Genomic DNA, 27,115 nt, shown 5'->3' with positions numbered 1-27,115 from the left:
GGCCGCTTTTTAATTTGACCTCCGCAAGTTGGACCATTGTTCAACTAAAAAAAATTCATGTCAAATTTACTTTGGCAATCTATCAATCTACTAACGTCTTCTTTGGAGAGTTTTTGACATTTGTCAGTCAGCAAATCAAATTCGTCAGTTGGACAGAGGCTGTTGCCCAACCTCGATACATTTGTCGATATATCTATGTAATTGAAGGTTTCATAATACGCGCATAATTTATCGTGCATACATTTTGGTATTATTATTAATCACAATTATGTATTGGATTCTATCTCCGTGGACGATTGATTCTTATGTTATAATTATCAAGGCACATTCTAAACGGTATAAAATAAACCCCACCGAAACACCTGAAACGACTAACTTTATATGTCGTATATAAAACCGATGCGCGTTTTTTCGCTAATTACTAGAACAAAATTGAAAATAATAAGAAGGAAAAGAAACTAAATTGTCAACTTTTGCGTCAATAATCAAGCTACAATATTATAATACTCATGAAGAAATATAGTTAACGTGACAGTAATATAGTGCATATACTACTCCAAAGCATATGCAAGTACCCAATACAATAAGAACAATCAATATAATTTATTGATGATTTAATGGACTAAAAGTAAACCATTGAATATGGCAATACTTGTTCTTCGTGCTGGTGTGACTGCTGAATTCTCAACATAATACAAGAGTCATCATTCACTCAGACAAGATCATGCGTATTCCCCATGCGCATTAAATACCCAGTGGATTAGTTTCCTAGTTGGTTAAATAAACACTAAACAAACAAAGAAATTAGTTCGCTCAGTCTAAAGAAATGTCTGCTGAATTGGCATCAACCGATACGTGTTCCCTTGCAATACCATCAAATCAGAGAACATTTAATGAAATTTTACGGCAAAATATGTGCAATTCGAATATAACGAAATGAAAACTACTTAATTCCACAGTGCTACAAAATAAAAAAAATTATGTCCTTTAAAGTGGTCTGATAAAGGCTGTAGATCTCGTCAAATACAACACAAAACCACGTTTCATCAATTTAATATATCATCAAAATATTGATTTATAGAAAAAAACATTTTTCAGGATTTGCAGCACGAAAAATTTTTCTTCGCTTTCATTTTTCAATTGATTTTTAATTCTCTGAGTGCTTTGGAAAGAACAAGTGACCTTTCCAACGTACTGTTATGTACTTTTGTTAGATGCACTATGCTGTCTTGGAACAACAATATGAAAGCAACCATTTTTTGCGATTTCTTTATTTAAAATATGAAAATTGCTCAACATTTTTATTAGAAAGCGTACTTGATTTATTAGAACTTTAGATAAAGAATTTCATTCCGCATCCAACGACCTACTTATGATCTAAATCGACTAAAAAATGGCACAGTTATATTTTTTTTTTTCCAAATTCGAAACTTGCTCGCATGAACTTTTAAGGGGACAGCCTCAAAAAAATTTAAAAAAAAGTTTAAAATAGAGGTGGTTCATTTTTAAAGATAGCACTGCTGATGAATCACTTTATAAAATAAGTGATAAGGGACGTGGACCAAAATAGCTGACCACCGCCGCTAAGTTAATGTCGGATTCTGATAAGACGAAACGCAAATTCCATAACAAATTTAGTTATATGCTTTGTGTTCTTTACACGCAAGGATGGTTTTAAATAATTTTCTCAGAGAGAAAAATAGTTGTCACCTAAATTTTCTCCACTAAGGAGAAATATAGCATAGTTACTAAAACAATTTTTTTATCATTTACTGATTCAATTGGATCATTTTTCGGCGAACGAAACTGAAATATCGGATGAGTTTCTCGCTCAACAAAAACGTTTTAAAAACCTTCAGTAATAGCAATCGAGCGGCTTATAAAACAGCTCGCTTAAAGCAAACCATACGTTGTTTATTTGTCACGAACATTGAATCACGAATTTGCAATTTGCCTTCGACAAGTAATGCGAAAAAAAACTAGACACCATAATCAGACAGCCGTTAGCTCGTTCAAATAAGAAGACCAACCTGAAATAAGACAACCATGAAGAAAGTCAACCATGACACACGTCGCTATTGCGGTTGCGACTCTACACAGCTACACTACGGTTCGTGCAAAAACAGTTTGACAACGTCGCATCGTCGCCGTCGTCGTCGCTCGCCGTGGATTCCGAAAAATCATATGTGCTGATGATGCTGCTGCTGTTAGTGTTGGAGGCCATCACCATCGCTTCGATCGATTTAAACCGGTTTTTACCTTCTTTTTCCTTTCGGCGGATTGTTCTACAAAAAATAACTTGCGCGTTTTCTTCTGCGGCCCTCCCTGCACATCATATCCAGTGGGCTAACACCCGGTCTACCAGCTGCCGTGTCGCACAGTCGCGTATCGTGCATGACTCAAACTGTTCGGATGGTTTTTGCTAGTGTGTAGCTGTTGGGACGTATGCGTGTCGTCTAGTCGCACGAGAAACATGGCAACATTGCTGGAACGGAGGAAAAAAATCAGCTTGCTCTTTCCGCTCGCTCCTTACCCGGCATACCACATAGGAGTACTATAGCTAGACAGATGGGTTCTGCACATACGTATGCGAGAAAAAAACACCCCGTCCGTCGACAACAACCAGTCAGTCAGGCCTGACATCACACGCAAAAAGCAAATTTTATGTTTATTTTCCATTTCTTTTACTTCTTATTTTCGCTATTACTATTACCGGTTTCTGCTTTCAATGTTGATCAACTGCACGGGGTTTTATTTAGCAAGAATCCAACACGAAAAGCCGAAACCCGAGTGAGGCCTTCCATCTAGCTGCGGTTGATAGCACTTGAACTTGTGTTGGTTTGGCAAGTTCGCTATACAGAAGAATCTACATGTTTGAGAAGAGGAACCATCAACCGTACAGTAGTAGAGGAATTTTCATTTCTCGAGCCTCTTTTTTCCCATTCATCATGCGCGTTTGTTCATACGGCGATAAATAGAAACATTTTTTTTTCTTCCATAATAATGTGAATGTTTGATTTTGGACCTAGCTGTATGCGATGTACGCCTAACATCGGAGAAAATTATTACTATTAATCTGAGGCTAAGGGTAATTCAATTGTTGAACGAATGCGGAAGGCTCATGTGGAATAACCATTCAGCAAACGACACAAGCTGAAATTCGACGACTCTACTCGCACTCGCTTTTGCGTAAATAGAGTATAAATCAATTTTATTAGGATTCTAAATGGACGTGGTGGGAAGTAGGGGGTAATGAATGGTTTATGTTCAATACACGCGAGAATGAAAAATACGTGCTAAAATTATTATGGTGTACTGTTGGGCGCTTGCACGAACAGGAAGTCGAAAGAAATTGCTTTTGTCAAATTGTATGAGCAAGATGAGTAGGTTTTCTGTTTTAGACCTATGTTGATGGATCCACGTGGCACATCGTATCCAACAAAGGTGCATGCGTCTCCATCAAATGCATATGCGTAATTATTAAATTAAAATTATTATAGTTTTTGAGCGTTTATTGTAACTGTCCTAATGCACAACAGTGATTCACTAAACAACATTGTGCTAAAGAAGGAAAAAAACAACATTTTTCGCTACATAGTAAAATTATTGATGTTATTCTCTTTCAAATGATTGATTCTCCTCCAAAATCCTTTTCATCACAACCATTCTTCGTATTATTCGATTAAAGTGACACTTAGGTATTTATTTAATCGCACGGTACCTGATATCGAATAATCAGAGAAAAAATTAATGACAGCCTCCATTTACTTCCTATTACGATTATCACGGTCTCTTTGTAAAACTTCCCAATAGTTTTTCAGAACAGATCGAACGGTATTGATTTTATCTATTATTTTAAGCAAGTAGTTAATGGATGTAAAAGTGATCAAAACAGTAATGGATGAAAAAAAGAACAAATAAAATCTATATCTATTTACAATCATTTCTATACCTGCATATCGTAATGCAAAAAGTATGTGACGGATGCGCATGGTATTTTATAGTCTACAATGTATTTCAAATTCATCTAGGTAGAACTTTACATTGTAGCTATAGTAGTACACATCGTAATGTAAAATTTTTTTACTTTCAAATCCTAATCAAGCTGCCAAGTCACCAACAGTGATCGGACGGACGCTAGTGTTCGTACCGGTTGCCTTCGTAAGCAAAACCACAATCCCAACACATGAACGTTAAGAAGGAAGACAAAACACATCACGAAAATCATCCACTATTTTTAAAACCCGGTGCGTTTTTACCGTTACTTTTGATCGTCATTCCTTCTAGATGATCTTTCGATCGTGTTTGGTTTCGTTTTTTTTATTATTTAACCGTTGGACTTTATTTTTACCCATCGCTGCCGCCTCATCGAAAGTAGTTGAAACTTTGTAAACATGCCCATTGCCATCGTCTTCTTCGTCGTCACATATTCGGACAAAGATGCTCGCTGCATCTACTAGCTGCTCCTCCCGACGGTTCCGGTGATGATCATTGTCATGTATTTTCGGCTTTCCCTGTCAAGCCAACAGTCAGTGCAGTGACGGTATATGCAGTGTTTGCGTTCGGCTTTGTGTATGTATGTACCTACGTGTTTTCTCATCTTTTCTGGGACGTTGATGGCCAACAGCAACCAACGGCAACCGTGGCAGCAGATCCCAATGCATTTGACCGAAAAAGCGAAAACGGGATTGCGACAGAATTAAAGGGATTCGTCTCAAAGTAGTGTGGGTTGGTTTGGTCGGTCGGTCGGTCGGTCGGTTGATCGGTGGTAGGCACGCAGCTGCAGTATGCCATGCATCGGGACCATAATCGACGTCAATCAGCTGTTGCGAGGTTTGGCAGTAGAGTTCACCCCTCGCCACTATCGCTGTTTTGTTAGTTTGGCTGATGTGCAGTTGTTGGTTACTTTTCTGGTGGCTAGACTACAAGACAGGGAAATGCGACCTTGACCCTGACTGATGACGAATGACACACTAGTTCGATTCGGTTGATGACAGTTGTCACAGTGGATTTTGTTGCTATTTGATACTAATTTAGGGGTGGAAACGAAAGTGTATGCCTACACTTGCACGCCAATGATAGGGATAAGTTCGAGTCCCGTTCAAAGTGTCATTTTGCGCAGTTAAATAAAACGAAGGATATACGAAACGTTGAGTAAAAAATTGTTTCTTATTGTGAAGAGCTACTGCCAATCACAACGAATGTCACACTAATATTTTTCGCTGAATTCCCCTGTTGTTTTAACGGGTTAGTATGCTCGTTTCTCTAGTTTTTCTGATAATAAAGAATCCTATCTGAAAATAATGTAAAAACCTCAATGCTGAGCACATTTTTCTTCATTCCCAATTCAATAAATAAATTTAGGCCATCATTGAGTGTTTCATGTTCAATAAAAAATCTGTTTTTTCAGTTTTTTCGCTGATAATTTATTCCATATTAAACCATTAGTACTTTATTTTTAGCTTCGAAAGCGTTAGCATAGCTTGGAAATAATGTGTTGTTTCTTGCATTAACATATCTTACGCCAGCACTATCTGGGACTCAGTGTCACACTAATACTTCGAAATCAATCAAGATAATTCATAAACCAAATTCTGACTCGTGATTTTTTCATTTATTTAAAAATATTGTTTGTAGTGCTACTGTCGCTATTCCAAAACAACCAAAAAACAAGTCTATCGTACTTCTTTGCCACTTTTATTTAAACTTAAGTATATATTTTGACGCTTTTATTGATTTGCACGAAATTAAAATATTGTGCCCTTTTTCGGTGAGAAGGAAAAATCCAATAAATTTTATCTGGAAAACTATTCTCGCGCTATTTGTGGAGACGTTTCTTCTCGTGTGAGTGAGAGAGTATTACAATGCCTGGAAAAAGGTTATAAATTTTCATGTAAAACAAAAATACATGTAATTCTCATGTAAAACTTCAATTATTTTGGAACACGTGTTAATATGGCTCAATTTTGCCCAATTTTTTAATATATTGACTCATTTTTTGACCAATGAGCCTGCGTGTATTTCGCCATGAGTTTGTATTGACAATAATATTCATCGTTCGTGGGCAGTTATTACACTAGCAACACAGTGTAGAAACCAATGATGCAGTAGGTGTAATACATTAATAAATTATCATTTCAAAATTTGGCGATATCCAGTAATAATAAACCTCTTAATTATCGTCTGATTAAAAGGATACTGTGATTGGGCTGACTGGATAGAATTGCTTACGTTATAAATAATTCGAAAGAGCAGCTCATGGTATAAAGAAGAATAATAATTGAAACGCTGTTTTGAAAAGAGACAACTCGCTAGCGGAAAGATTCGAATATGGGGAAAAATTTCATAAGTGGGAGTGATCTGGAAAAGTGAAACGTTTACGTACTGCGGAAGTGAACCATCCCCTGATGATACAAATAGTTATGCCAAATGACCTTCTGTGCGATCATTTTGCAAAATGTCAAATGTCCGCTTCCCAGAAGTTAAAAATAGTTATGCCAAATGACCGTTCTGTCAAATGTCTCTTTTTTAGTCTTTTATCATAGTTATGACTAATGAATGTTATGCCAAATGTCCGTTATGCTAATCGTATATTATACCAAATGTCTTATGCCAAATGGCCCACTCGCATTTAGAGGATACACCTATTAATTTTCACTTTTATATTATTCAAGCAACACGGATCATAGTGTTAAAAATTTCACTTGAACTTTTGCATAAAATTAGATATTCTCCATGTTTTTATTATCACCCTACTCATTTGAAACTGTTGGCTAGAGCAGTGTATACCAACTTTGTTCAACGCATTGGGTCAAATGGTAGGGCGACAATTGGGACACTCAATTCGAGTTGTCGTTGCGCTCAAACACGAACATTTCACAATTCGTCGCTGTTGTGCTATCTTATGACAAACGCCATTTTGGGGTAAACTGAGGTAGATATGCCACATTACTCGTCTAACGAATCTCTACAAGATGGCGTTCCCAGAATTTTAAAATTTTGCTTGGTTTTTGAAATATAGCGAGAAAAATGATTAGAAATTGTGAGTTTTTTGCTTCAAATCATTGTATTATGGGATTGGCTCAAGTTATAATGAAGTTTTAGTAGCTTTTATGTGTAAAAATGTCTTAGGAACACAATCGCATAATTTTCAAAAGAAAAATACATGTATTGGGAGAAAAACGCAGTTTTAGCTTTAAACTAGAAATATTGCCTATTTGGCAACACTGTAACCAAAAATAACTATTTTTTCTAGATTCACTGACTCATTTCCTTCAAATGCATCTTACCGATTGTTTATAGGCCAAATTAAACCAAAGATATGAATAAAAGTTAATAATTGATGCTTTATTTGTATGGAAAATTTTTCATCCACGATTATGACATGTCATACAATTTTTCCATCAATACACACCTATGACACATGTGAGTGCGACGTTTGTTTACATTTTTAGTGAAAACTCGCAACATAGTCAACCGATCTTCGTAATATTTGAGAGATTAATACATAATAAGTAGAAGCATCAACTGTCTTCTCTGAATTGTTTCTACCATTTATAAGTTTCATGATATTCAACCTCAAACTTTAAAAATCGTTTTTCTCGAAATGTGCAAAATGGCGCTTGTCATAAGATAGCACAACAGCGACGAATTGTCATGACATTTGTGTAATATTTGTTCTAACCTCGAAACAAAGCTGTTGATGCCAGTTTATACTTATTCCATCGATTAAAGGCCGAGTAAATAATAAAATAGTGAGGCACCTTCCCTCATATGGTGAAAATTGGCGCTTTACCCTATATTTCTTGGATCCAATTTTGTTCTCCGAGCTGATTCGTAGTATATTGATTTTCTATTTGAGCTCGTGAAATGCTTCCATAACCATGATACCGGCGGTGATCGATTCTACCTTCACAATCCAGTTCATATAGTAAGCATTTTCGTAAATGCTCCTTATAAAAACCGTTCACACAAAAATCCGGGCATAGTTGTAGATTTGTACTCAGTCTAACTACTGATAAATACGATATTTATATTGCTCTCGATCAATACATGTACAAATGCAAATCTTAAACTTTGTTTTGACAAGCGCCTTTTTTGTTGGAGACGAGCCACTGCCACCAGTATTTAGATCTATTGTGGTAGCGCCTTTAGTTTTTTTTGTCAGCAAACAGAAGGCTATTTAGCACATATAATATTTAGAAAACCGCAATTTTACTATAAAACATATTGCTTCGAAAAACATTTTTGGACCTCAAACTAGTCGAAAAAATGCTTTTGAACCACTAAAACGCAAATACAAGACAATTTCCTGAAAAGTCTCTAGTATGGCAAGAAGCTATATGTTCACAAATCTCAAACATTCCTAACCAGGGGTATCAAAAACGATCAAATTTGTGGGTTTCCAGACTTTTGTTTCAAGTGATTCAGTGCCTCGAAGAAAGTTAGAAAAGTCACTTTGCAACGACTAATGGAAGTCATGAAAACGGTGCGCTCAACAGCTTATGGAGTCGAACCCATGTAACATAACACATATTTTTGATGTGTATCTCAATTATATAGGTACATTATGAAAGAATACAATTTAATGGAGAACTTGAGTTTTTTGTGGCATTTTTGTATCTTTGTATTGGCTCAAGATTCCTACTATATTAATAACGATTTATCATTATTGCTCCTTAAATAATAAAATAATCATGAAATGCGTTTCCATTTTCATAATATGGTTGATAAAACTTACCATTTTGTGCAAGATTTATCAACCATATTATTTAATATTTTCTCGCGAACCATTTAAAAGAACTCAAAATTCGTTCATAAACTTGTTCTCGATTTATTTTATATTATTCACAATATTGATACACTTGGTCTCTCACTATGTGGTGGGTGGAAACCACCCCCTAGCAATGATTTACAGGGTCGTTTACCGCTACGTAGACCGAGTTAACGCACACACCTAAAAGGTTCTCAATCAATGAGCATGACCGGTAGAGAAGATGCTCACCAACTCCGACAATGTTTCACTACTCAGGCTGAAAACAGTTTCTCGTAAATGAGGGGTGCTCAAAAGCTCAATTAATCGTCTTCTTTGCAGTGGACTATTAAACAACCGAGGGATGGAAGCACTTTAAAGCCCGCAAACGGAAATATAGAAAACAAAGCAAATCTGATGTAAATTAATTTAATCCCTATCCTTATTCTCCTATACCTTAATCCTAAAACATCATCACTTATACCTAAACTATACTATTTCTTCCTACTTCCTAACTGTGACGTCACACATGTACCTGAGGTATCCGGCGATGCTTCCTGATGATGATGTGTTGAACCCGGTCGACCAGGTGAATTGTCCCCGTTGACGTTCGATATGTCCTGGTGGTTTTGACTTCGTAACGATGATAACTCGACGATGACGTGGTCGTTCAATTGGTGTGGACTGATCATTCACAATTGCCCACTCCCGAACGGTAATTTTAGCGGCAGCATATGAAGACCAAGATGACGATCGCTGCTTCCTATTCCTGTCCGGAACTTGCAACTGTCCAACACGGTGCGTTGCCCGGATGGATACAAAGGAGGACGACAATAGGGAATCAGTGTTGGCGGCGATCCTGCCTTGCTAGGCCGTTAACAATGGCCGGCGAGTATGTCGAAATAACAATGGCGACAATCCTGTCCCGCTCGGCAATTAACAATGGCCGGTGTGAATGTCGAACTAGCGATGGCGACGATTCTTCCGGCACGCGGCTGGGCTTCCTGTCCGTGTCCACTCGACCCAGTGACGGATAACGATCGGTGGTTTTGGTTCCGTGTAGTCTTCTGTGGGAGATAATTTGGAACCGTGTTCCTAAGAACAAAAAGAAAAAGGCCCTAGATGGACCTATCCCAAAGGATATCAGTACATATACATGTAACGTCACCCTACCCTAACTATCCCATTATTGTAATTAATATATTTTTACCTTTTTCTTGCTAGCTTTCTTTTACACTTAATGCGCGTCCTTTCTAATAAATTGTACTATTATTTTTAACGTGTCTTGTATCTGTAGATTTATAAATTTTAACATTTTAACCAATCTTATTTAGCACTATAATATTTTACTGTTAACTAACCGTACTACTAAATAGTAGGTCAAATACTTTTAAGTTCCCTTTTCATAGGGTTTTAAATAAACTTTTCACTGGAATTAAACAAGGAATTAAATCACAATTTACACCACATGTTACTATTTTTTCTAACCTAACTTTACCGATATTGAACCCGTCGCGCACTACTAAGCTGGTTACTAGTCACGGACAGAAAGAGGACGATTATTCCCGAGCCAAGCTATTTATACGTCTAAGATTTCACGAGAAAGGACGAAAACATCCGATAATCTACGAAAATAACATAGATTTGACATGTCCATAAGGTTTGGCAACACTGATGCTAGTGGCTCCATCGATGAAGCGATGGCAGCAACTCAATTGTCAAACTGCTATAATCGAGCATAATATTTAGAGTGTGGACGCACTGATCTAGCTATCTGTGGATACGACTCTGAGTGTATCCAATACACCCTGCACTCACTAGATGCTGTCAGTTCGCTCAGTTAATGTATCATGAGAGAGCGCGACAGAGAGAGACACTCGCACTCAAGTATGTTAGGGTACATGTGGGTGTAGTGGACTTGTGGTGGAGCCAACAAGTATTCCATCTGTAAACTTTTGGTTACAATATATCTTGAGTGTTCGTGAATAAGTTCACAAACTTACAAGATATCCTAATTATTTTCATTTGCATCCCAACCTGCTCTTACCTTCGAAATGTTGTATTATTTATGTTTCATGAACTGGACGAGATATAATCCAATTGTGTCCATCTGCTAGCGAAACTCTTAAATCGTTATTCATTCGATACGGTTTATTCATTTATGAAAAAGAAGATCACTAACAGGTTGTAAACGGCCCTAATAATGATATCTTAATCTAAAACCCTAAGAGGTCAGGAACTTTGTCCTTATCTGTTCTCGTGACAAACGAAAATCAAATAGATGTGATACACGATTGAAGAGTTGTTGTAATCCCGTGATGGCAGCGATCGCTGTGTTAATAAACTCGCAGAAAAAAGATGGGTGGGTAATGTCTAGGACATAACCGGAGTGTCGTGACTACTCGTTTGACTTGTAATTCAAATCGAATGATACTCAATGAAATATGTGGGATTGTTTCAAGTTATTTTTTATAATAAATATGGTGGTTCTGAAAAGAACCTTTGTTGTTGGCTTCTGCGTTGATAGGGGATGAGCTGGATTCTAAGCTCGTTGAGACATTCATTCATGAAATGAACAAATTTCATATTTTCTTGCTTGGAAATATCAATGTTAAAATCTCTCGAAACAACCATCGGAATCTTTTTCCTAGCGTACAGAAATGAACACGCTTAGCGAAAACTAGAGGCGGGTCTTGTCCGGGACATAACCGCGATGATCATATTCTTAAAATAATGCTTGTATCTATTTCAAATGGCTGAATTTTACGCATTAAGTTCGATTAACTGGGCTCAGCGAAATTTTCCTGGGGATCCCGTTCGTTAGTATATTCAGTAAAACAATTTTACTACCGAGTTCTTCGCATTGAATACAGGGGTGGCATTACGCATCTCGAAACGAAAGGTTTATTGTATGCAAGCTTGTATGAAAAAGTCGATTCGAAATGGTTCCATAATGTCGCCCCAGGTCAATAATTTCATATAATGATTTCAACAAGCAGACAATGTACATGTATGACAGGTGGGAGTGTTCTGAAGTGGTTTTAGTGGAGGTAAAAACATAAAATCGTGTATTGGACATTTTACAATGATTCTCCTTAACCCTGCAAAACCACGGGGTTGGCAGCAGAGGGTTAAGTTGTTTGGAAGAGATGACAGTTAATATATGATAACTAAAAATATAAAATTGTTCTATAAATTTCAAAGTTATTGCCGCGTTAACTTCAAAATTTGTCATTTCATTCATATAGGAACAATCATTGAAATTATGTCAATTTATGCTTTGCAAGATTTGAAATAACTTCAAAGTGTAGTCACAACACCCCTGTTATGTCATATACATTACCAACCCACCTTTTTCCATTTTTCATTCGTCCTAATAAGGACGGTTTGTAGATAACTATGTTGATACAAGAAGAGAATCTTTCGAAGCAATTCAAATCTTGCCCACGATTGTTTTTACTGCGTACACCTTTCCCCTTTCGCAGCTCACACCGAATGAGCACGCTTTGCATCAAGGCGTTCCTATTTATTGACTTTACAATGCAGATGGAAGACCATCCTTTTGTTCGATAAATGAAAATATTTTCATCATTCGTTTTGGTGTAGCTTTCGCTTAGTGGCAGAGTTGCCACATTCACTGATTTTCTTGGAAGGATTTGCAAAAACCTTCGGGTTTGCAGATTAGAAAAACATTTTTTATATGATTCACTGGTAAAAGTACAGAATTAACAAGTGCAAACTTAGTACTAGTTAATAAAAGAAACTTTCTAATTAAATTCTTTTTTCCATTTTGCATTCGTCCTAATAAGGACGGTTTGTAGATAACTATGTTGATACAACACGAGAATCTTTTGAAACAATTCAAACCTTGCCGACTATTGTTTTTACTGCGTACATACATATGATCTTTCCCCTTTCGCAGCTCACACCGAATGAGTACGCTTTGCAGCCTTCGATGTTTTGGTGGCATTTTTAGTGGCAGTTACTACCGCCTTTTAAGTGACTGCGTTTCTTAGCCTTTGGCTTTTTGGCCTTCTCACCGCCACCACCTCCACCAACGTTTTTCTTCTCTCCGGTGGTAGCCGACTTGTTTGTTCGTCCGATGCAGCTTCTCACGACCACGCACATCTCTTATGCACAGCGTCTTCCACACGTCTGGCTTAGAGAAAAGCTGCGACACCCCTATTTATAGGTTTTATCATTAATGTTGATTCTCATTTAACGTAGTTTTTGAACTATTTAAACAAACTTTATATAGCAAACAACGTATCGGTAGCAAGCGTTGAACGTTTTCCTTCCGATTTATGAAACAAGATTGGCAATCCGTTTAGTAGAAGAAAAGTTATTAAGGTTTAAAATGCACGTAGCGCTTTCGCTAATATGCACTACTATCGCTTTCTCGCTCGTTCTCGTGGCGTGTATGAGCCTTTCCAATACGAATAATCATAGGAACAAACATGTAGTGGACCCATATATAAACTTTTCATTATTTTATTGTTCGGTTGCTGCACCATATTGACGGCTCTGTGCGGGATGGGCTGAAAATTTTCACTTTTCCGAGTCGTTTTCGAAAGATTTTTCAAAACACTATTTTTCCGTTGATAATGAATGTCCTACATATTCCAAAATTTAATACAGCATTGGTACAAATATTTTCGACAAAATGCCGAAGAAATTGATTAAATCCATTCAGTACAACAAAAGATATAAGCGTTCAAAATCTTACATCATTTTTCTTCCGAAATTTTGAAAAGGGGCCTCTATATTGAAAGGTAAGTCGTTAGTCACGACAAAAATGTCAGTAACGCTCATGTGCTCTTGCAGTATCTCTGCGGTGCGGAAGAGTGTCGAGCTGAATTAGTTGACAACGGCTCTTGTAGCAGGGAAACCGGAAATGATCACACCAAAGAAGCAGTCTCAGAGCGAACCGTATAAGTTTACGTTGGATACCTTCAATTCGATCGCAACCATTGATATAGAGCGGATTACAGACCGTCGAGCAATACTCCAGAGATTACCGAACAAAGTTTTGAAGCAGTATACATATATCAGTGAATGATTTGGCAGTACGGAAGATAACCCCAAGTTACGCAATGCTCGACCAATAATATCTGAGACGTGCTGCTTGAAAGTAAGTTTAAAATAAATATAACGAAATAGTCGAAAAAAATTATATCCTTTTTTCTGGAGAATATTATTGCAGAATATTTAGCTGGATTCAGAAACATTCGATTATCGCTACACAAAATGCCATAGTTATCGAATTGTTGCTGCAGGAAATGTGCGTCCTCCAAAGTCCTAATACCATTGAAAATTTTAAGGTCATCCCCGAATGACAAGCGTAGTCCTCTCAGTCTATAGTTCACATCGTTCAATCATTAAAAGAATATGAGTAGTCCAAGATTACTTCCTTGCGGGATGCCAAATGTAGCTGCAAACATTTCGACGTATTCGTTTCCTGTATTAACACTTAGCTTATGGCCAACAAGATATAATTGGAACCAACGAAGGAGTGATCGATTGAATCCCAGTTTGACTAATTCGGCAATGGCGATGTCATAATTGATTTGTCCAAAAATTTGGTGGCGAGCATTTAGCAATTACTTTGCGAGTCATTCTCATCTTCGCCATCTAAAAACAGCGTTGAAGGTAAACCAGTTTCATTTCGTTATCATTTTGTGAAGCCAACTAAGCTAAGGCACTGAGTTCTTAGCTGAGAAGACATTAGTTTGTACGATTAAGGCTATAAAGAAAAGTACATTCGCCTAGTAAATCATTCGTACGAAGTTGTCAAATTTCCAAATCGTTCCAAACAGAAATTTAGTTACAGTGAATTTTTCTGCACTTTTTATAAAATCTGTGAGCTGTACAGTACAAAATCTGTACCAGAAATATAATAAAAATCTGTACTTTGGTAAAGAAATCTTCGAAAGCGGAGCATGTTTACATGCAGATAGGTTTATTAAGGAGACGATTTATTTAAACTTGACTTTATCGTATAACAATTCGATGAATTTATTTGAATATTTGTTCTTTCACCAACCGGTATATTTATTTCCGATAGTTAGAAACTTACCGAAAACCCTGATTTCATTTCATTACCAGCAGCGAATCTTAAACTGTATATTCGTAACATCAGTTGATGCTCGGTGTTTGAAGGCGACGGAGGAAGCATCTACTTTAGAGACTGTATATCCAGACCGGTACACTGAGCAGACTGTTTTTAGAAGCTGTGACCAGGTTGGTGGACTTTTGATTGCGGTGCTTATCATTAGATTTGAACATCCAGTCCAAGTGCAGTCACAACATTCAAGTTATGTCCCAGACATTTCCCAACCATCTTTTTGCACATGCAGCTTAAACAAAGATGCTTTTATGATCCATTGCTGTAAAAGGTTTTTACACATCTTCGAGCAAGTCGCTAACAAAAAGGGAGCAACCAGTTACACATCGAGTGAAGATAGATGACCACTTTTTTTGCTTTACTAAACTATGACTTGCCTTTCTATTAATTTCCCGTGATTTCCGCCTCTTTTTGGTATTTTTTAAGCATTCACTTTGCACCGGGCCCTAACCCCGCGAATTAATAAACTCTCCAGAAAAGACCAAACTCATGGTGGGTAAAATTGATTAGGAAGAAGATTCGTCATCAAAGACTCCGACTTGCCGTTTAAAAGCATACATATTGAACTCAGTTGAACCATATCTGATCTTCTTTCGGGACGATAATAATTCGCCAAGTACTTCGAAGGACTGACGCAAAATATTCAGCCGTAGCCGATATCCCGAAAGTTCGTCCAGAAAAGCTCTGAATTGTAATATTCTGTTTAAAGCAAGTAAATGACGTTAGTGACGACAAGTCTTGTATGAAGAACTACCGCATCTACGTGTCCACTCACAAATTTGAGAGCGACGGTGTTCTCACCGATTCGAGTTTGTCATGCATAGATCTAGTGAAGCACGGAGTTAGCTGTTTCAAGGACCCCTTGCCCTGTTAAGCGAAGATTTTCAGTGGCAATCGCACTGGACGGGACAACCTAGTGTGTCTCTTTAAACTCGTTTCGGATGACCTTAGGCTGGATTTCATTGCGTTTAATTACGTCTTTAGCACTGCAGCTTTGGGCCATTGTAACAACAGAGCTTGGTGTTACAATTGACCAGAGAATCATGAGGATGATTCCATTGGCAATGTTGAAAAGTGTGCCTATTGTGGGGAAAGTTGATATGCTCTATGTACAAGCAAGGCCCGGAGAATTTGAAGCACTCCCTTACACTATACACATTCCTTCCATAAATTCTAAAAAGAACTACACCATGCACCAAGACAAATCATTTTGATCTCTTGGCGCAGAGCGAGTGTGACTCTGACGATTCCCTTGACTGATCTCAAAAACTAACGGTAGATGAAATTCCTTGTAATGGTTTAAATTTTGCTCTTGATAGACCTGCAAATATAACAGCTCCAGGGATCACGGATACAAAACCGAGGTAAACAACTCCTGGTATAGAAATTAGAGATCCAACCACGAGTTTCCAGCACTTACTGGTACACCAAAAATCTCATGTGACATTTCAACCAGAAATTCGACATAATGCAGATTTTAGCTATTTTTTTAATTTGAAGTCTTTGAAATGTTCATGTTGTGCAAGTCAAACACGTTCGTTATTATACACTTTATATCAGAGAACAAACATCATTTGTTGTGAATTAATCTGAATGGTACTGAGCGTGGTCTTCCGGTGGCGTTGGTGGAGTCTCAGTATTGAGCCCTTTTCAGCTAGCCTTTCGAAAAATAATTTAGTGTGTACCTGGGTATGGCACACTTATCCTGACTTATTTTATGTTTTATCCTCACTTATTTTTTAAAGCAGTTCAAGACTTGAGCGCCTCCTTGAGGGCCCTTGCCAATACACGAAATAAACTGCAACCAATATGTATATCATTTCAATGCCCTTTCTCATGCGGTTTATGCGAAAGAAGTTATACTGAAACATTATGTTGAGAAAATAGAATTGAGCTTGTGTGTTGATACGATATTTTATATTAACCGTCACAATTCAAGGACCATACTACAATTATACAGCACTGCCAACACGTGTTTGGGTGATATTACTTTATTATAATTCACTTATATGAATGGATTCTCCGCAAATATAGTTTTCTGATGTAAATAAAACGATCAGCTGTCTCATAGCGATTCCATATTTCTGATGTTCAAAAAATTCTTTGTCGTAGACGGGAGGTGTCAGAATAGAAGACCGATACACTTGGTGTACAACCAAGGGAAGCGTAACTTTAACAGTTTATTACGACACACAAAAGACATGTACAAATTGAAACAAATTTTACAAGGCAACATTCTGAAGGTGATTCAGAAGAACCGAATGATTCGAAAACATTACACTACTTTCGTTTCTCCATTTGATTTTACCTTTGCATTGTTTACTTCTGCTGAAAACCCACGTAAATGGGATTAATTAAATAAAATTTTAATACTCTCCAATGTCAATATCATTCGAGTGTAGTTTTTGACAGATTTTGTGGTAAATTTGGATATTCTGAGACATAAATTTAGAAAGTATACATTTTTAGAGTAATCAAAAACAACCATATTTATCAAAATTGTTTCACATAATTTTTATGGCTTTGTAATTCCAACATCACCGGACAACATAGTTTTAAAACACCCTTTCCAAAATGAGTAATAATATCACAATCCCAAAGCTCGGCATGTGTTTCTAATTATTGCACTTTCTTTTGAAATTATTTAAAATTGACGTTTGTCTACGTTTTCAAAATCGCCTTTAAAACCCAGGTATAATAAAATTAAACCCAGGTATAGTAGATTTCTATCCGTATTAACAGCTATCACACATCAAAACACCCAAATTAATCCGAAAAACTTGCGACCGAAACCAAAAATAAACAAGATCGTTGAATAGATAAGAATAAGATAAGCGAAAACCTCCTTTAGTTCGAAGTGTTGTCCTATCAAACTTACCGGCTGGTTTAAACGTGGCCGCATCGAAGGAAGCTGTCCGCACCGGGTGCTTATCTTTGTAGCTGGGCTGACGATCCGGTACGAACGGAACGGCCGGCAGCGATTCACCGCGAGTCAGTGGCGGTCGCTGGATGGAGCCTGGATCCTCCGGACCCCGCTTGGCACTGCCCGTCGGTCCATCCATCGGTCCGTGGTCGTCATCCTCCGGCGGTGGTCGCTTCAGGTTGACTGAAAGTGCCGGCGGTACCTGCTGCCGGTTGCCGTGCGGTAAGTGATGCGGTGGCATATGCTGCTGTAGGCGTGCCCCCGGGCGAACTCCGGATATGTCATGTGGCTCGTGCTTGGGTGTGAAATCAACCAGCGTCGGCCCGTTGGGACCGGTGCGTACGGAGTAGTGATGATGTGCCTGCGGTACCGATCGATGCGGCATTTCGCCGTTCTCGTGACCACGTTTACCACCACCACCACTACCACTGCCGCCAGATCCGCCACCACCACCACCGCCGCCGCCGGCACCAGCATGAATGCGTTTCATCTGTCTAGCGCCATCCAAAACCAACTCGATCCGATCGGCTCCTTCGTAATTCACACACCCTCGGCATACGGCCTCCGAAAAATCGTGGATCATTGCCCACGGCATCCTGGGCAGATCGCACAGATAACAGTGCTGACGCTTTGCTTGTACAGACATTTTGGAAACAGATTTAACTAACTGAAGTAATCGTTGCAATAATTCACTTGCACTGAATATTTTCCACCAATTCACCTAAGTGTCGACTTATGACAATCACTTCAAACAGATCGCTTCCAACCAGTCGTTTTTCACCACGAAAAATACGAGCTCCATTGAAATTAACATGCTCCACATTAGATTCAAAAGAAAATATTCCACCAATTCCACTAAGACCGCGCAAGAACAAGATACAATTTTGATTCCGCGATTACTTCACTGGCGTAATTAAGTATTCATATTACAATCCCACTAATACGTTGTGTGTGTGTTTGTATTCCGTCATTCACCGGTGCGATACAGTTGTCCCGTTCAGATTGCGCCAAGTGTGTATATCAAAAGAAGAGTGTATGATAAATACAGCTCGCAAATGATGCAATCTCTGCCGTTTCCTCTTCTTGCCGTCGCCAACAGCTTTTCCACAATTTCTAGCTCACCAACAATGAAAATGCAGCTCTGATAAGACCACTTCACTAACTGATCATCATCCTTATGTAAAATTCCCTTTCGCTAGATGCAACACTGTTTTGTTCATGGACACTTTCGCTAGCTGAAAACCTCAAACGCCTAATCGAAACCCAAGATAATCGATAATTTTCGCTTCGCCAAATTTTTTCGCTACCCCTCTACTTCGGATATTTCCGTGAAAGCAAAAAATCACTTCCGAAAAACAGAAAAAAGTCTCGCCATAACAAACAACGGTGTGCAGCAACCAACGAGCGCGTCACTTTTGAAACGAACGGTTCGCTCAAGCTGCTGCGGAACCCTCGTGTCGGTCGGCGAGAACCAGCGCTTACAGCAGATAGCGTAAAGTGTGTAGTGTAGTGTAGAGTAAATACACAGAAAACGAAGAATAATACGTACCAACGCTCGTCACAACAGCACCGCCCGTGCACACAAGCGTAAAGTCTGGGCGATGGGTGGCTGTGGAAGAGTAGCAACAGCAGCAACAACACCGATAGTTGGCATAGCTGGTTCACTTACACTAGCGTGATCACATAATGGAAAGAAGAAAAAAAAGTACACTCATGTGCCTTCAGTGATTGCCGTTAATTCTTATTAGCAAAGGCACTAGGGTGGATGCGGGATAGTTATTCGTAGGCACATGATACGATAAGGTGGAATTGAAAATTTGCTTCAAGATAGACAATGCAAAAAGAACATTATGCAATCAGGAAATTAATATTTGAAGTAAACATGATGCAAGTTTTTGGTTTATAGAACATCCTACTCATATGACTAAATCTCAAATCAGCTCTTGAGCTATTGCAGTACCCGGATAGAAATTTACAATAGCATTTACTCTACAAGCAATCACAAAACAATTGAAATTATGGTTGTGACATTGTTCCATGTAGAGTTCTCGTAGTAGATTTACAATACACTTTAGATAATATTAAATTTTACTGCGCAGCGAAATAAATGTTTACATTAAGTTTTACTGTTTCTGAGAGAAAAGTGTGTGGAAAAACATCGATTTTTTAATGTTAAGATGTATAACCACACCCCTTTCTTCCTATAATATTCGATTCTACATTGAAACGTTAAAGTTAATTGTTTCTGCATTGTAGTATAACATTTCACCTAACTGTAAATTATTCTAAAATCTGTACAGTTTAAGACAAACATTGACTCGTTGAGCGTTGCATTGCGTTAGCGTTCGTAAGTTGCAGACTGATACCTGCAAGACCCATCTACCGATCAATTAACAGCGATTTCTACTTCCAACGCTCTTTAAAAAACAATGTTAAAAGGCATTTCATTTCGATCTTCGTTTTCAACTAGAATATTTAATCAACCATCAAGAAAAAAATACGCAAATTTGTAAATGAATTGGCAGATAGTGCAAAATAGCCGAAAAGCCCAACAATTCTAGAGTACCATTCACCGATCACTACAAGTAATAGATATCCATTTGCCGAAAATTATAGGTTTATAATTTTTATTACCGACAAATTAGGTCCCAACATGTGTTGCAGACTTTGTTCATTCGGTTTGTATATAGTTCACTTAGAAATATTGTCCTTACACAGTTTTATTAACAGTTGGCTTTGAGTTAAGAAAAAAAGCGGTAAAATGGCAACGGATTTAATACAGCATCCAAATATAATTATTTGGAAAAATACGAAAAATAAATAATGAAAGTGTATATTATATTGATTAGAACATCTTACTATTTCCATATTTCACTTTATTAATCATTTCTAAATTCCGTGCAATATTCGAGTCAAAACAATTTCGCCGTCAAATTGATCGGTAAATGGAGGCCTATCGGTGGATGGGCTCTGCACGGTACATTTCATTCCCACACTTCTACTTGAGGAAGAACGTTTTGGAATGGCAATTTTCCCAGCCCAAGTGAGAACATTGCCAAAGAGCCATCATTTCGTGTCTCGACCATCTTTACCGTAACTTGGGATATGGGAATCGGAGTATTGATGTGGTACTAGCTTAACGGAAGACCACGACTCAGTGACAAACCCATAAAAACCACGGATAGGGTAGTGACAATACCAAAATTCAATCTCGTTTTAATTGTAAATCAGCAATTTTGATATTCATTTTAATTTTCATTAAATGAAATTATAGCAATGTGCATCATAGAACTGCAACTAGAGCGCGGCAACAACGGGAAATATGCACACCAATAGTGCTTCAGTCGTCCAATATCATCGCTAGCTTCTAATTCCATGAAATAGAACAACGACAAGTAAATATCGTTAATAATGTACATATTTTCGTTTGCCCAGCACTACGTTCAATATCGAAGGGATTAATGTCGCTCTCAATCTCAAAGTAAAAACGAGTGTGCGTAGGAAATAATGAAATTTATTTTACTCTATACTTTGTCCTAGGCCGTTGTCTCATTTTCATTTTCGCAAATTTCCGATGCTTAAGAAAGTACCATCGCGTCATTTTGCCTGATTTTGGTAAATGAAAAAAAAAACATTTTTCGACTCTGTCAGGAAAGAAAAGCTTGCATAGCTTCGGTTCAGGCACCCTATTTCTATAAAGGAAATTTCTATGTAGGAAAGCTATTAAATCCCGCCTTTGTAGTTTTCAATAAATAGTTCTGATAGTTCCCATAATAGTTCTGATTATGGGAGACTTGCTCGTAGAATTGTGACAACCGAATCGATCAAATGGGCTATTGACAGTTTTGCTCTGTTTAAATTATCGGAAAAAGATAGGATCATTCCAGTTCTACTTCAAAGAGGATATATACACATCCAGCATATTTTTAAAAAGTTCTTACTTGTAGTCTGACATCAAGATACACTCCATTAGCTTGGCGGGAAATAATTGTAAAATTCATTCCCAAAGGTGGCAGCGTTACTTATGAAAGAGCTTTTGACCGATCACTACAGTCGGAGTGCTAACTTGGGCGAGCACCCGCTGCATGCTGCTTTTGACAACGTGTTTTTTTAATACATTTTGGAAGCAGCACGAGGTCGTGAAGTACCTTTATATATCATGCATTGAATGCGATGCTTAGCAACTGTCATCTGGGCTCATCCTTAAGATAAATAGAGATAAGGAAAGTGAGTATTGTTGAGGGAACTTAATAATCTTTGGTTTCCAACATATGGTAACGCCGCTGATCATCACCGGTATTTGCATTAACATACTTTTGATTTGAGGAAGTAAGCTTTCTGTGTTGAGCATGATCAACAAAGGATGACTACCGGAGCTCGGCCGTTGCTGTTCTTGGACTCCGAAATTACTGTCACAGTTAAGTACGTTGCGGTAATTCTTAACTCAAAACTGAATTGATCAGCTAACATTGATTTCGGAATTAAGAAAGCTTGTATGACCTTCGGTCAATGTAAACTGGTTTTCGGCAATCTTGCGGACGCAAACCTATGTACATTCAGTGGATTCACACAACAATTATAAGACTAATACTGGCATACGGGTCCAACGACAGGAGAAGTCACGACAATCCAATCAAAGTTAAACCATCTTCAGAGGATGATCATGAACACCTACCTAGTATCGCTAGAAGTACCGTTTGACAATAGTATCGCAGTCTGACAGACATAACACTCGAAAACAATGCTTCGCCTGCTTTAACGGTCATCTATACTATAAAATTGAAAGTACGCCTTAACCACTGAACAGATCGACTCCAAACTTTGCATATGTGCTCAGAAAACTTTTGGGAAGGTAATAGGCATAATTTTTTAACACATTTATACAGATATATAGGTTATAGTTACATATGGACTGTATTATCGACATACACCAAAAACAATAAATGTATTAGACCGGCAACAATTTTGACTTTTTTTCGGAACACTGTTAAAGCAAACGGTAATTGGCTTTACATACCATTTGTCAAATATGAGCTTTTTTCGAAAACTCTAGTTTACTCACAAGAATTTTTATGTTTGTATGTGAAAATATATGAAAAATAGACAATAGAAACAATAAATTCAGTGCAAAATGCCAGTATCATCTTGTGCGTCCCAAAATCTGCTGATATATAGTTTAAGGTGTAAGGATTAACATTGCCGAAGACTGCAAATTGATCTGACTTTGCAGTAAAAATATATTCTCATAAAAAGTTATGTAGTGCCTCTCTTTCTCGCACATGCTTAGAATAGGAAATTTCGAAAAAATTGATTGGTCTTCAAAGATAAATAACTTTTTAGGGGAACCTCTAATCAATATGCGATTTTCAATAAAGCTGTTCTTTATAAAATAAGCTATGCAACCATAAGTTTTGAGGTATGCAGAGTTACTGTGAAATTTTTTTATTGGAATTTTTAGTTTTTATTTCCGAGATTCCATATATATTACTATAGAAACTTGAAACTTCTTGTGGGTAAACTAGAGCTATCGGAAAAAACCTCATATTTTGCATATGATTACCATTACAAATTACCATTCGAATTAGCAATGTTTCGAAAAAGTCAAAATTGTTGCCGATCTAATATGTATTTGTTAATTACTTCTAAACGACGATTCCAATTCTAATGAAATTTGGTATACGGATTCCTTCCACCAAGGAGATATTTCTTGAGTAGTCTTTAGAAGGGAAAGGGGGTGGCCCCAGGTTTTGAAGGAGTAGGCCTTCTGAAGCATTTTTAATATCTCTGCAAATTATTTGATATATGTATTTCAGCCACCATGGCGATTTTCTTTTGCGATTAGAGATATGTTCACCTGTTAAAACATGTTCAGATATGTCTAAGGACCAAGCTTTGATGATTTATGGGCATGTAGGGTCTATTAAATGTATTAAGTGTAAGTGATCTTACTATGGAAACATAGTAAAAACATGATTTTTAATTGGAGACACCTCTAAATCGTGTCTAAATTAAGTCATTTTTGGCGAAAGTTTTTAAATTCACGCTTAGAACAAAAATTTGAGCTGACTCAATATTTCAATACTTTTTCAAAATGTGGAGAGATCTAACATACATGCAGACGCACACACGCTCACACACATACATACATTCTCCCAATTCTCAATTCGTCGAGTTGAGTTGATTGGTACACGAGGCTCGGCTCTCCGGGCCTCGGAAGAACTTTTCATAGTTTGAGCGAATCCTATACATTTCTTTTAATAAAAATGAACTTTTCAATAAAATGCTTAGAATTATGCAAAAATATGATACTTTCGAAATTTCCTACATGGTTCAGTAATTTATGAAATAGAATTAAGAAAAAAATGGATTCTGGTACAGCTTTAAATTTTAAGATACTGCAAATTCGCCAGTATTGGACCCCTTAAAAACTCATCGAGCAAACATAAAACTCTTGAAACGTAATTTTTCTATAAAGAATTAGACAAGTGGTCGAAAGGACATGGCTCCGCTAAAAGAATTACCTAACTTATTTTTTTCAGACGCACATGGAGGCTTGACCTCTTGAAAAAGTATTCTGTAAATTACTAACTTAGCTGAACATTAAACCAAAAGAAAGACTGTTTTAACCACCCTGCTTGCAGACGCTCTGGTATTGATCGTTGGCTAGCCAGCAACGTTCTAAGCATCCAATGAAACATGACGACTAATGAACGGTAGTGTTAGTATTTTGATGATAAAAACACGAAGAAGATGAAAAAATATCTAAATTTCATTCATTCGTCGTCGGTGTTGGTCGGTATATGAGACTGTATAAGAGAATGACCAGAAACTGGAAAATGATGAGAAGTGATCCTGATGGAGTGTGCTTTGCACTGACTGTGGGTACATGGTACCCGAAAATTACTTAAATTAAATCATTGACATTAATGATGTGTTGTTATCTATTAACGATTTTGAAAGAATCATTGATGCTACAATATTTGTCTTTTTCTAATATTTTTTGTGATATTATATCAGTAATTTTATGTTATTCTTTTTCATTTAATGTGAATAATTGTTTTTAAATCGTCTATGACAATAAAAATATTATTTATTGAAAATCCTTTTAAGTACGATGCAGCAACTGCTTTTGATACATAGACAACATTATGGATTTGAATATTATCGGCTTAAGAATGTTTTCCGGTGGAAAATTCGCCGCAATAATTCAAAATAATAAATTTTCACCAAACAGGGCTCAATCTAACCTAAAATTATTTCCGCTGAAGATTCGATCAAGTTTGGTAAATTTCTATGTAAATATGATGCTTTTTGGGAACAATGCAAGTACAGTGCGTCGGAATCAAAATTAGCACTATTACCAACCACAGTCGAGGAGAACGGGGCAAGACAATCAGCGGGGGCTGGCAGCTAATTGTTTTTCATGTACGTAGTTAGCCAGGTTGAGATGTGCTGAACATGTTATAATGTATATTTTCTGTATTCCCCCTAATTTTTGAAATTTTTATGAGACATAAATCCTCGCTCTATGAATGTTATTTACTTAAACTTTTTAAATCACCAAATAACCACTTTCAAAGTTAGTTGCCACGTTTTTTCAGATGAGTAGAAAACATGGGGTCCCTTGAGAACAATAATGTAAACTGTATTTTGCGAAATACAACAAAGTGTTGTATGGCGATTTTGTAACCAAATTAACCAGCTATCAAAATCGAACGGAAGCCTAGCCTAGTCTTCTCAAACAAAAACTCTGCATTTCGGAATGAGCCATCTGGCTTCCACGCCCTGTTCTGCTCTAGTTTGATTAATTCGAGCTTGGTATACTTTGGGGTGCGTTGGTAACTGCATTTATACCCATCCCAATACTACCCTGAACCTCGTTGCATTGAATTAAAGGGACGGTTGCTATTTTTTTTCCACAAATCAGTACACGGAATGCAGGCTTCATCTACACCTTGCTGGTGCCCATTTCTAGGAATCACGGAATTATTAGTAGAAGCACGGAGAAGTCTTTATTTATGCTCAGCCGAATCGATTTTTCTTTTCTCCGGGTTAAACGAAGGGGGATCCAGAGTCATGCCATGCTCCACACAATAGCTTTCGCATCCTCAACGGATCAACGGACGGGTGGGTGTGTATGGAAGAAAGGGCAGCAACAATTCTTGTCCACACCAACACCACCGAGGAGCGATTGCTTACGGTTCCCTATATACTGGACTGCCTCTGATTCTGATTGAACCAGTACATAGCACATACTAGAATGTCTGTCTCTCTGCACTGCTGACGACAGAGTAGGAGGACAAAAATAGGAAAACAACGCGAAAGAGCAGGATGGCTAATGCGAAAAAGAGACACATACAAGAACCTGTTTTTTTTCATTACGTTAATTTTTTACAACCGCGTTTTTGGTACGTGGCGAAAATGCGACGTTGCTGCCTTTTAGCTGACTTGAAAACCTGTTCCATACACACATGCACGGCGCGAAGGAGGAGGAATAAGCGACAGCAAAAAAGAAAGAATGTTATGTTATGGTAGTTAGGTTGGTAGGTATAGCGTTTCGGATTGACCGGGTGCTGGGCGGCAGGCATGAGCTGTGAGCATGCGATCTTCTCGTGCCTGCAGTAATGTCACGAATAGCACAGCACAACCAAGACCAATGTGGGTCTTTCCAGTACAGCTGTGTGGAGAAGTATGTATGGCTGTGCGGGTACAGTTTGGTGCATATTGAACGGCGATATTTAGTTGAATTCGAAGTATTTGAATGAATTTGTCAAGCAATATGACCTTATGGGCAATCGGATTTCAGTAGATTGAAGGAGTAGGTTTTCTTAGATCCCCTTACCTTCAACAATAAATGATAAGGCAAAGTTTTCGTATAGTTTTTTCGGGTCTAGCTAGTTCAGCATTCCAACTAGTGAATCCTCTGGAAGCACGTACAATTCAAAACGGGTTAGTATCTTCATATGGCCGTATTATAACTAGGTTCGTCATATTCAATTTTCTCAAAGGTCTCAGATATGTAAACCCAAATTTAGAACGCGTGAATCAAAATGTAAAACAAAAAGTATCCTGCAGGGATGACATATTGTGCTCATTAGGCACGAGGTGTCTATACTTGTAAAGTTCTGTCGAAGCATAGAGTTGTATGTAACACCTTGTGCGTCGCATATTGTGCAAATGTTAAATGATTTCCTGCTTTAAGTATTTCGTTAATTCAGAGTCTTTCATATTGACATTTTATACTTACTTTGTTTAAAGCTGTGTGTGATGTCCTTTGCTGTATCAAGAGCTCGTCTCCAATTCACTCAGATCATGC

The 27,115-nt window shown here is 37.6% G+C and overlaps 1 protein-coding gene across 3 annotated transcripts in view; it reads right to left on the bottom strand.

Annotated features, from left to right (window-relative positions):
* The window catches only part of LOC131684282 (interferon regulatory factor 2-binding protein-like A), a 70,278-nt gene extending 51,047 nt beyond the window's left edge, over positions 1–19,231 (bottom strand). For 2 of the 3 annotated variants that reach the window (XM_058967002.1, XM_058967004.1), the window contains exon 1: positions 17,755–19,231. In XM_058967002.1, coding sequence (XP_058822985.1) covers positions 17,755–18,445 — 691 coding nt within the window. In that variant the 5' untranslated portion in view covers positions 18,446–19,231. The remainder of the gene's footprint in view (positions 1–17,754) is intronic. The other variant, XM_058967001.1, reaches the window with a different exon arrangement.
* Between the last annotated feature and the right edge of the window lie 7,884 nt (positions 19,232–27,115).

Source organism: Topomyia yanbarensis, chromosome 2 (assembly GCF_030247195.1).
Source record: "Topomyia yanbarensis strain Yona2022 chromosome 2, ASM3024719v1, whole genome shotgun sequence".
Classification (NCBI taxonomy): Eukaryota; Metazoa; Arthropoda; class Insecta; order Diptera; family Culicidae; genus Topomyia; species Topomyia yanbarensis.
This window is presented reverse-complemented; position numbering and strand designations above follow the sequence as displayed.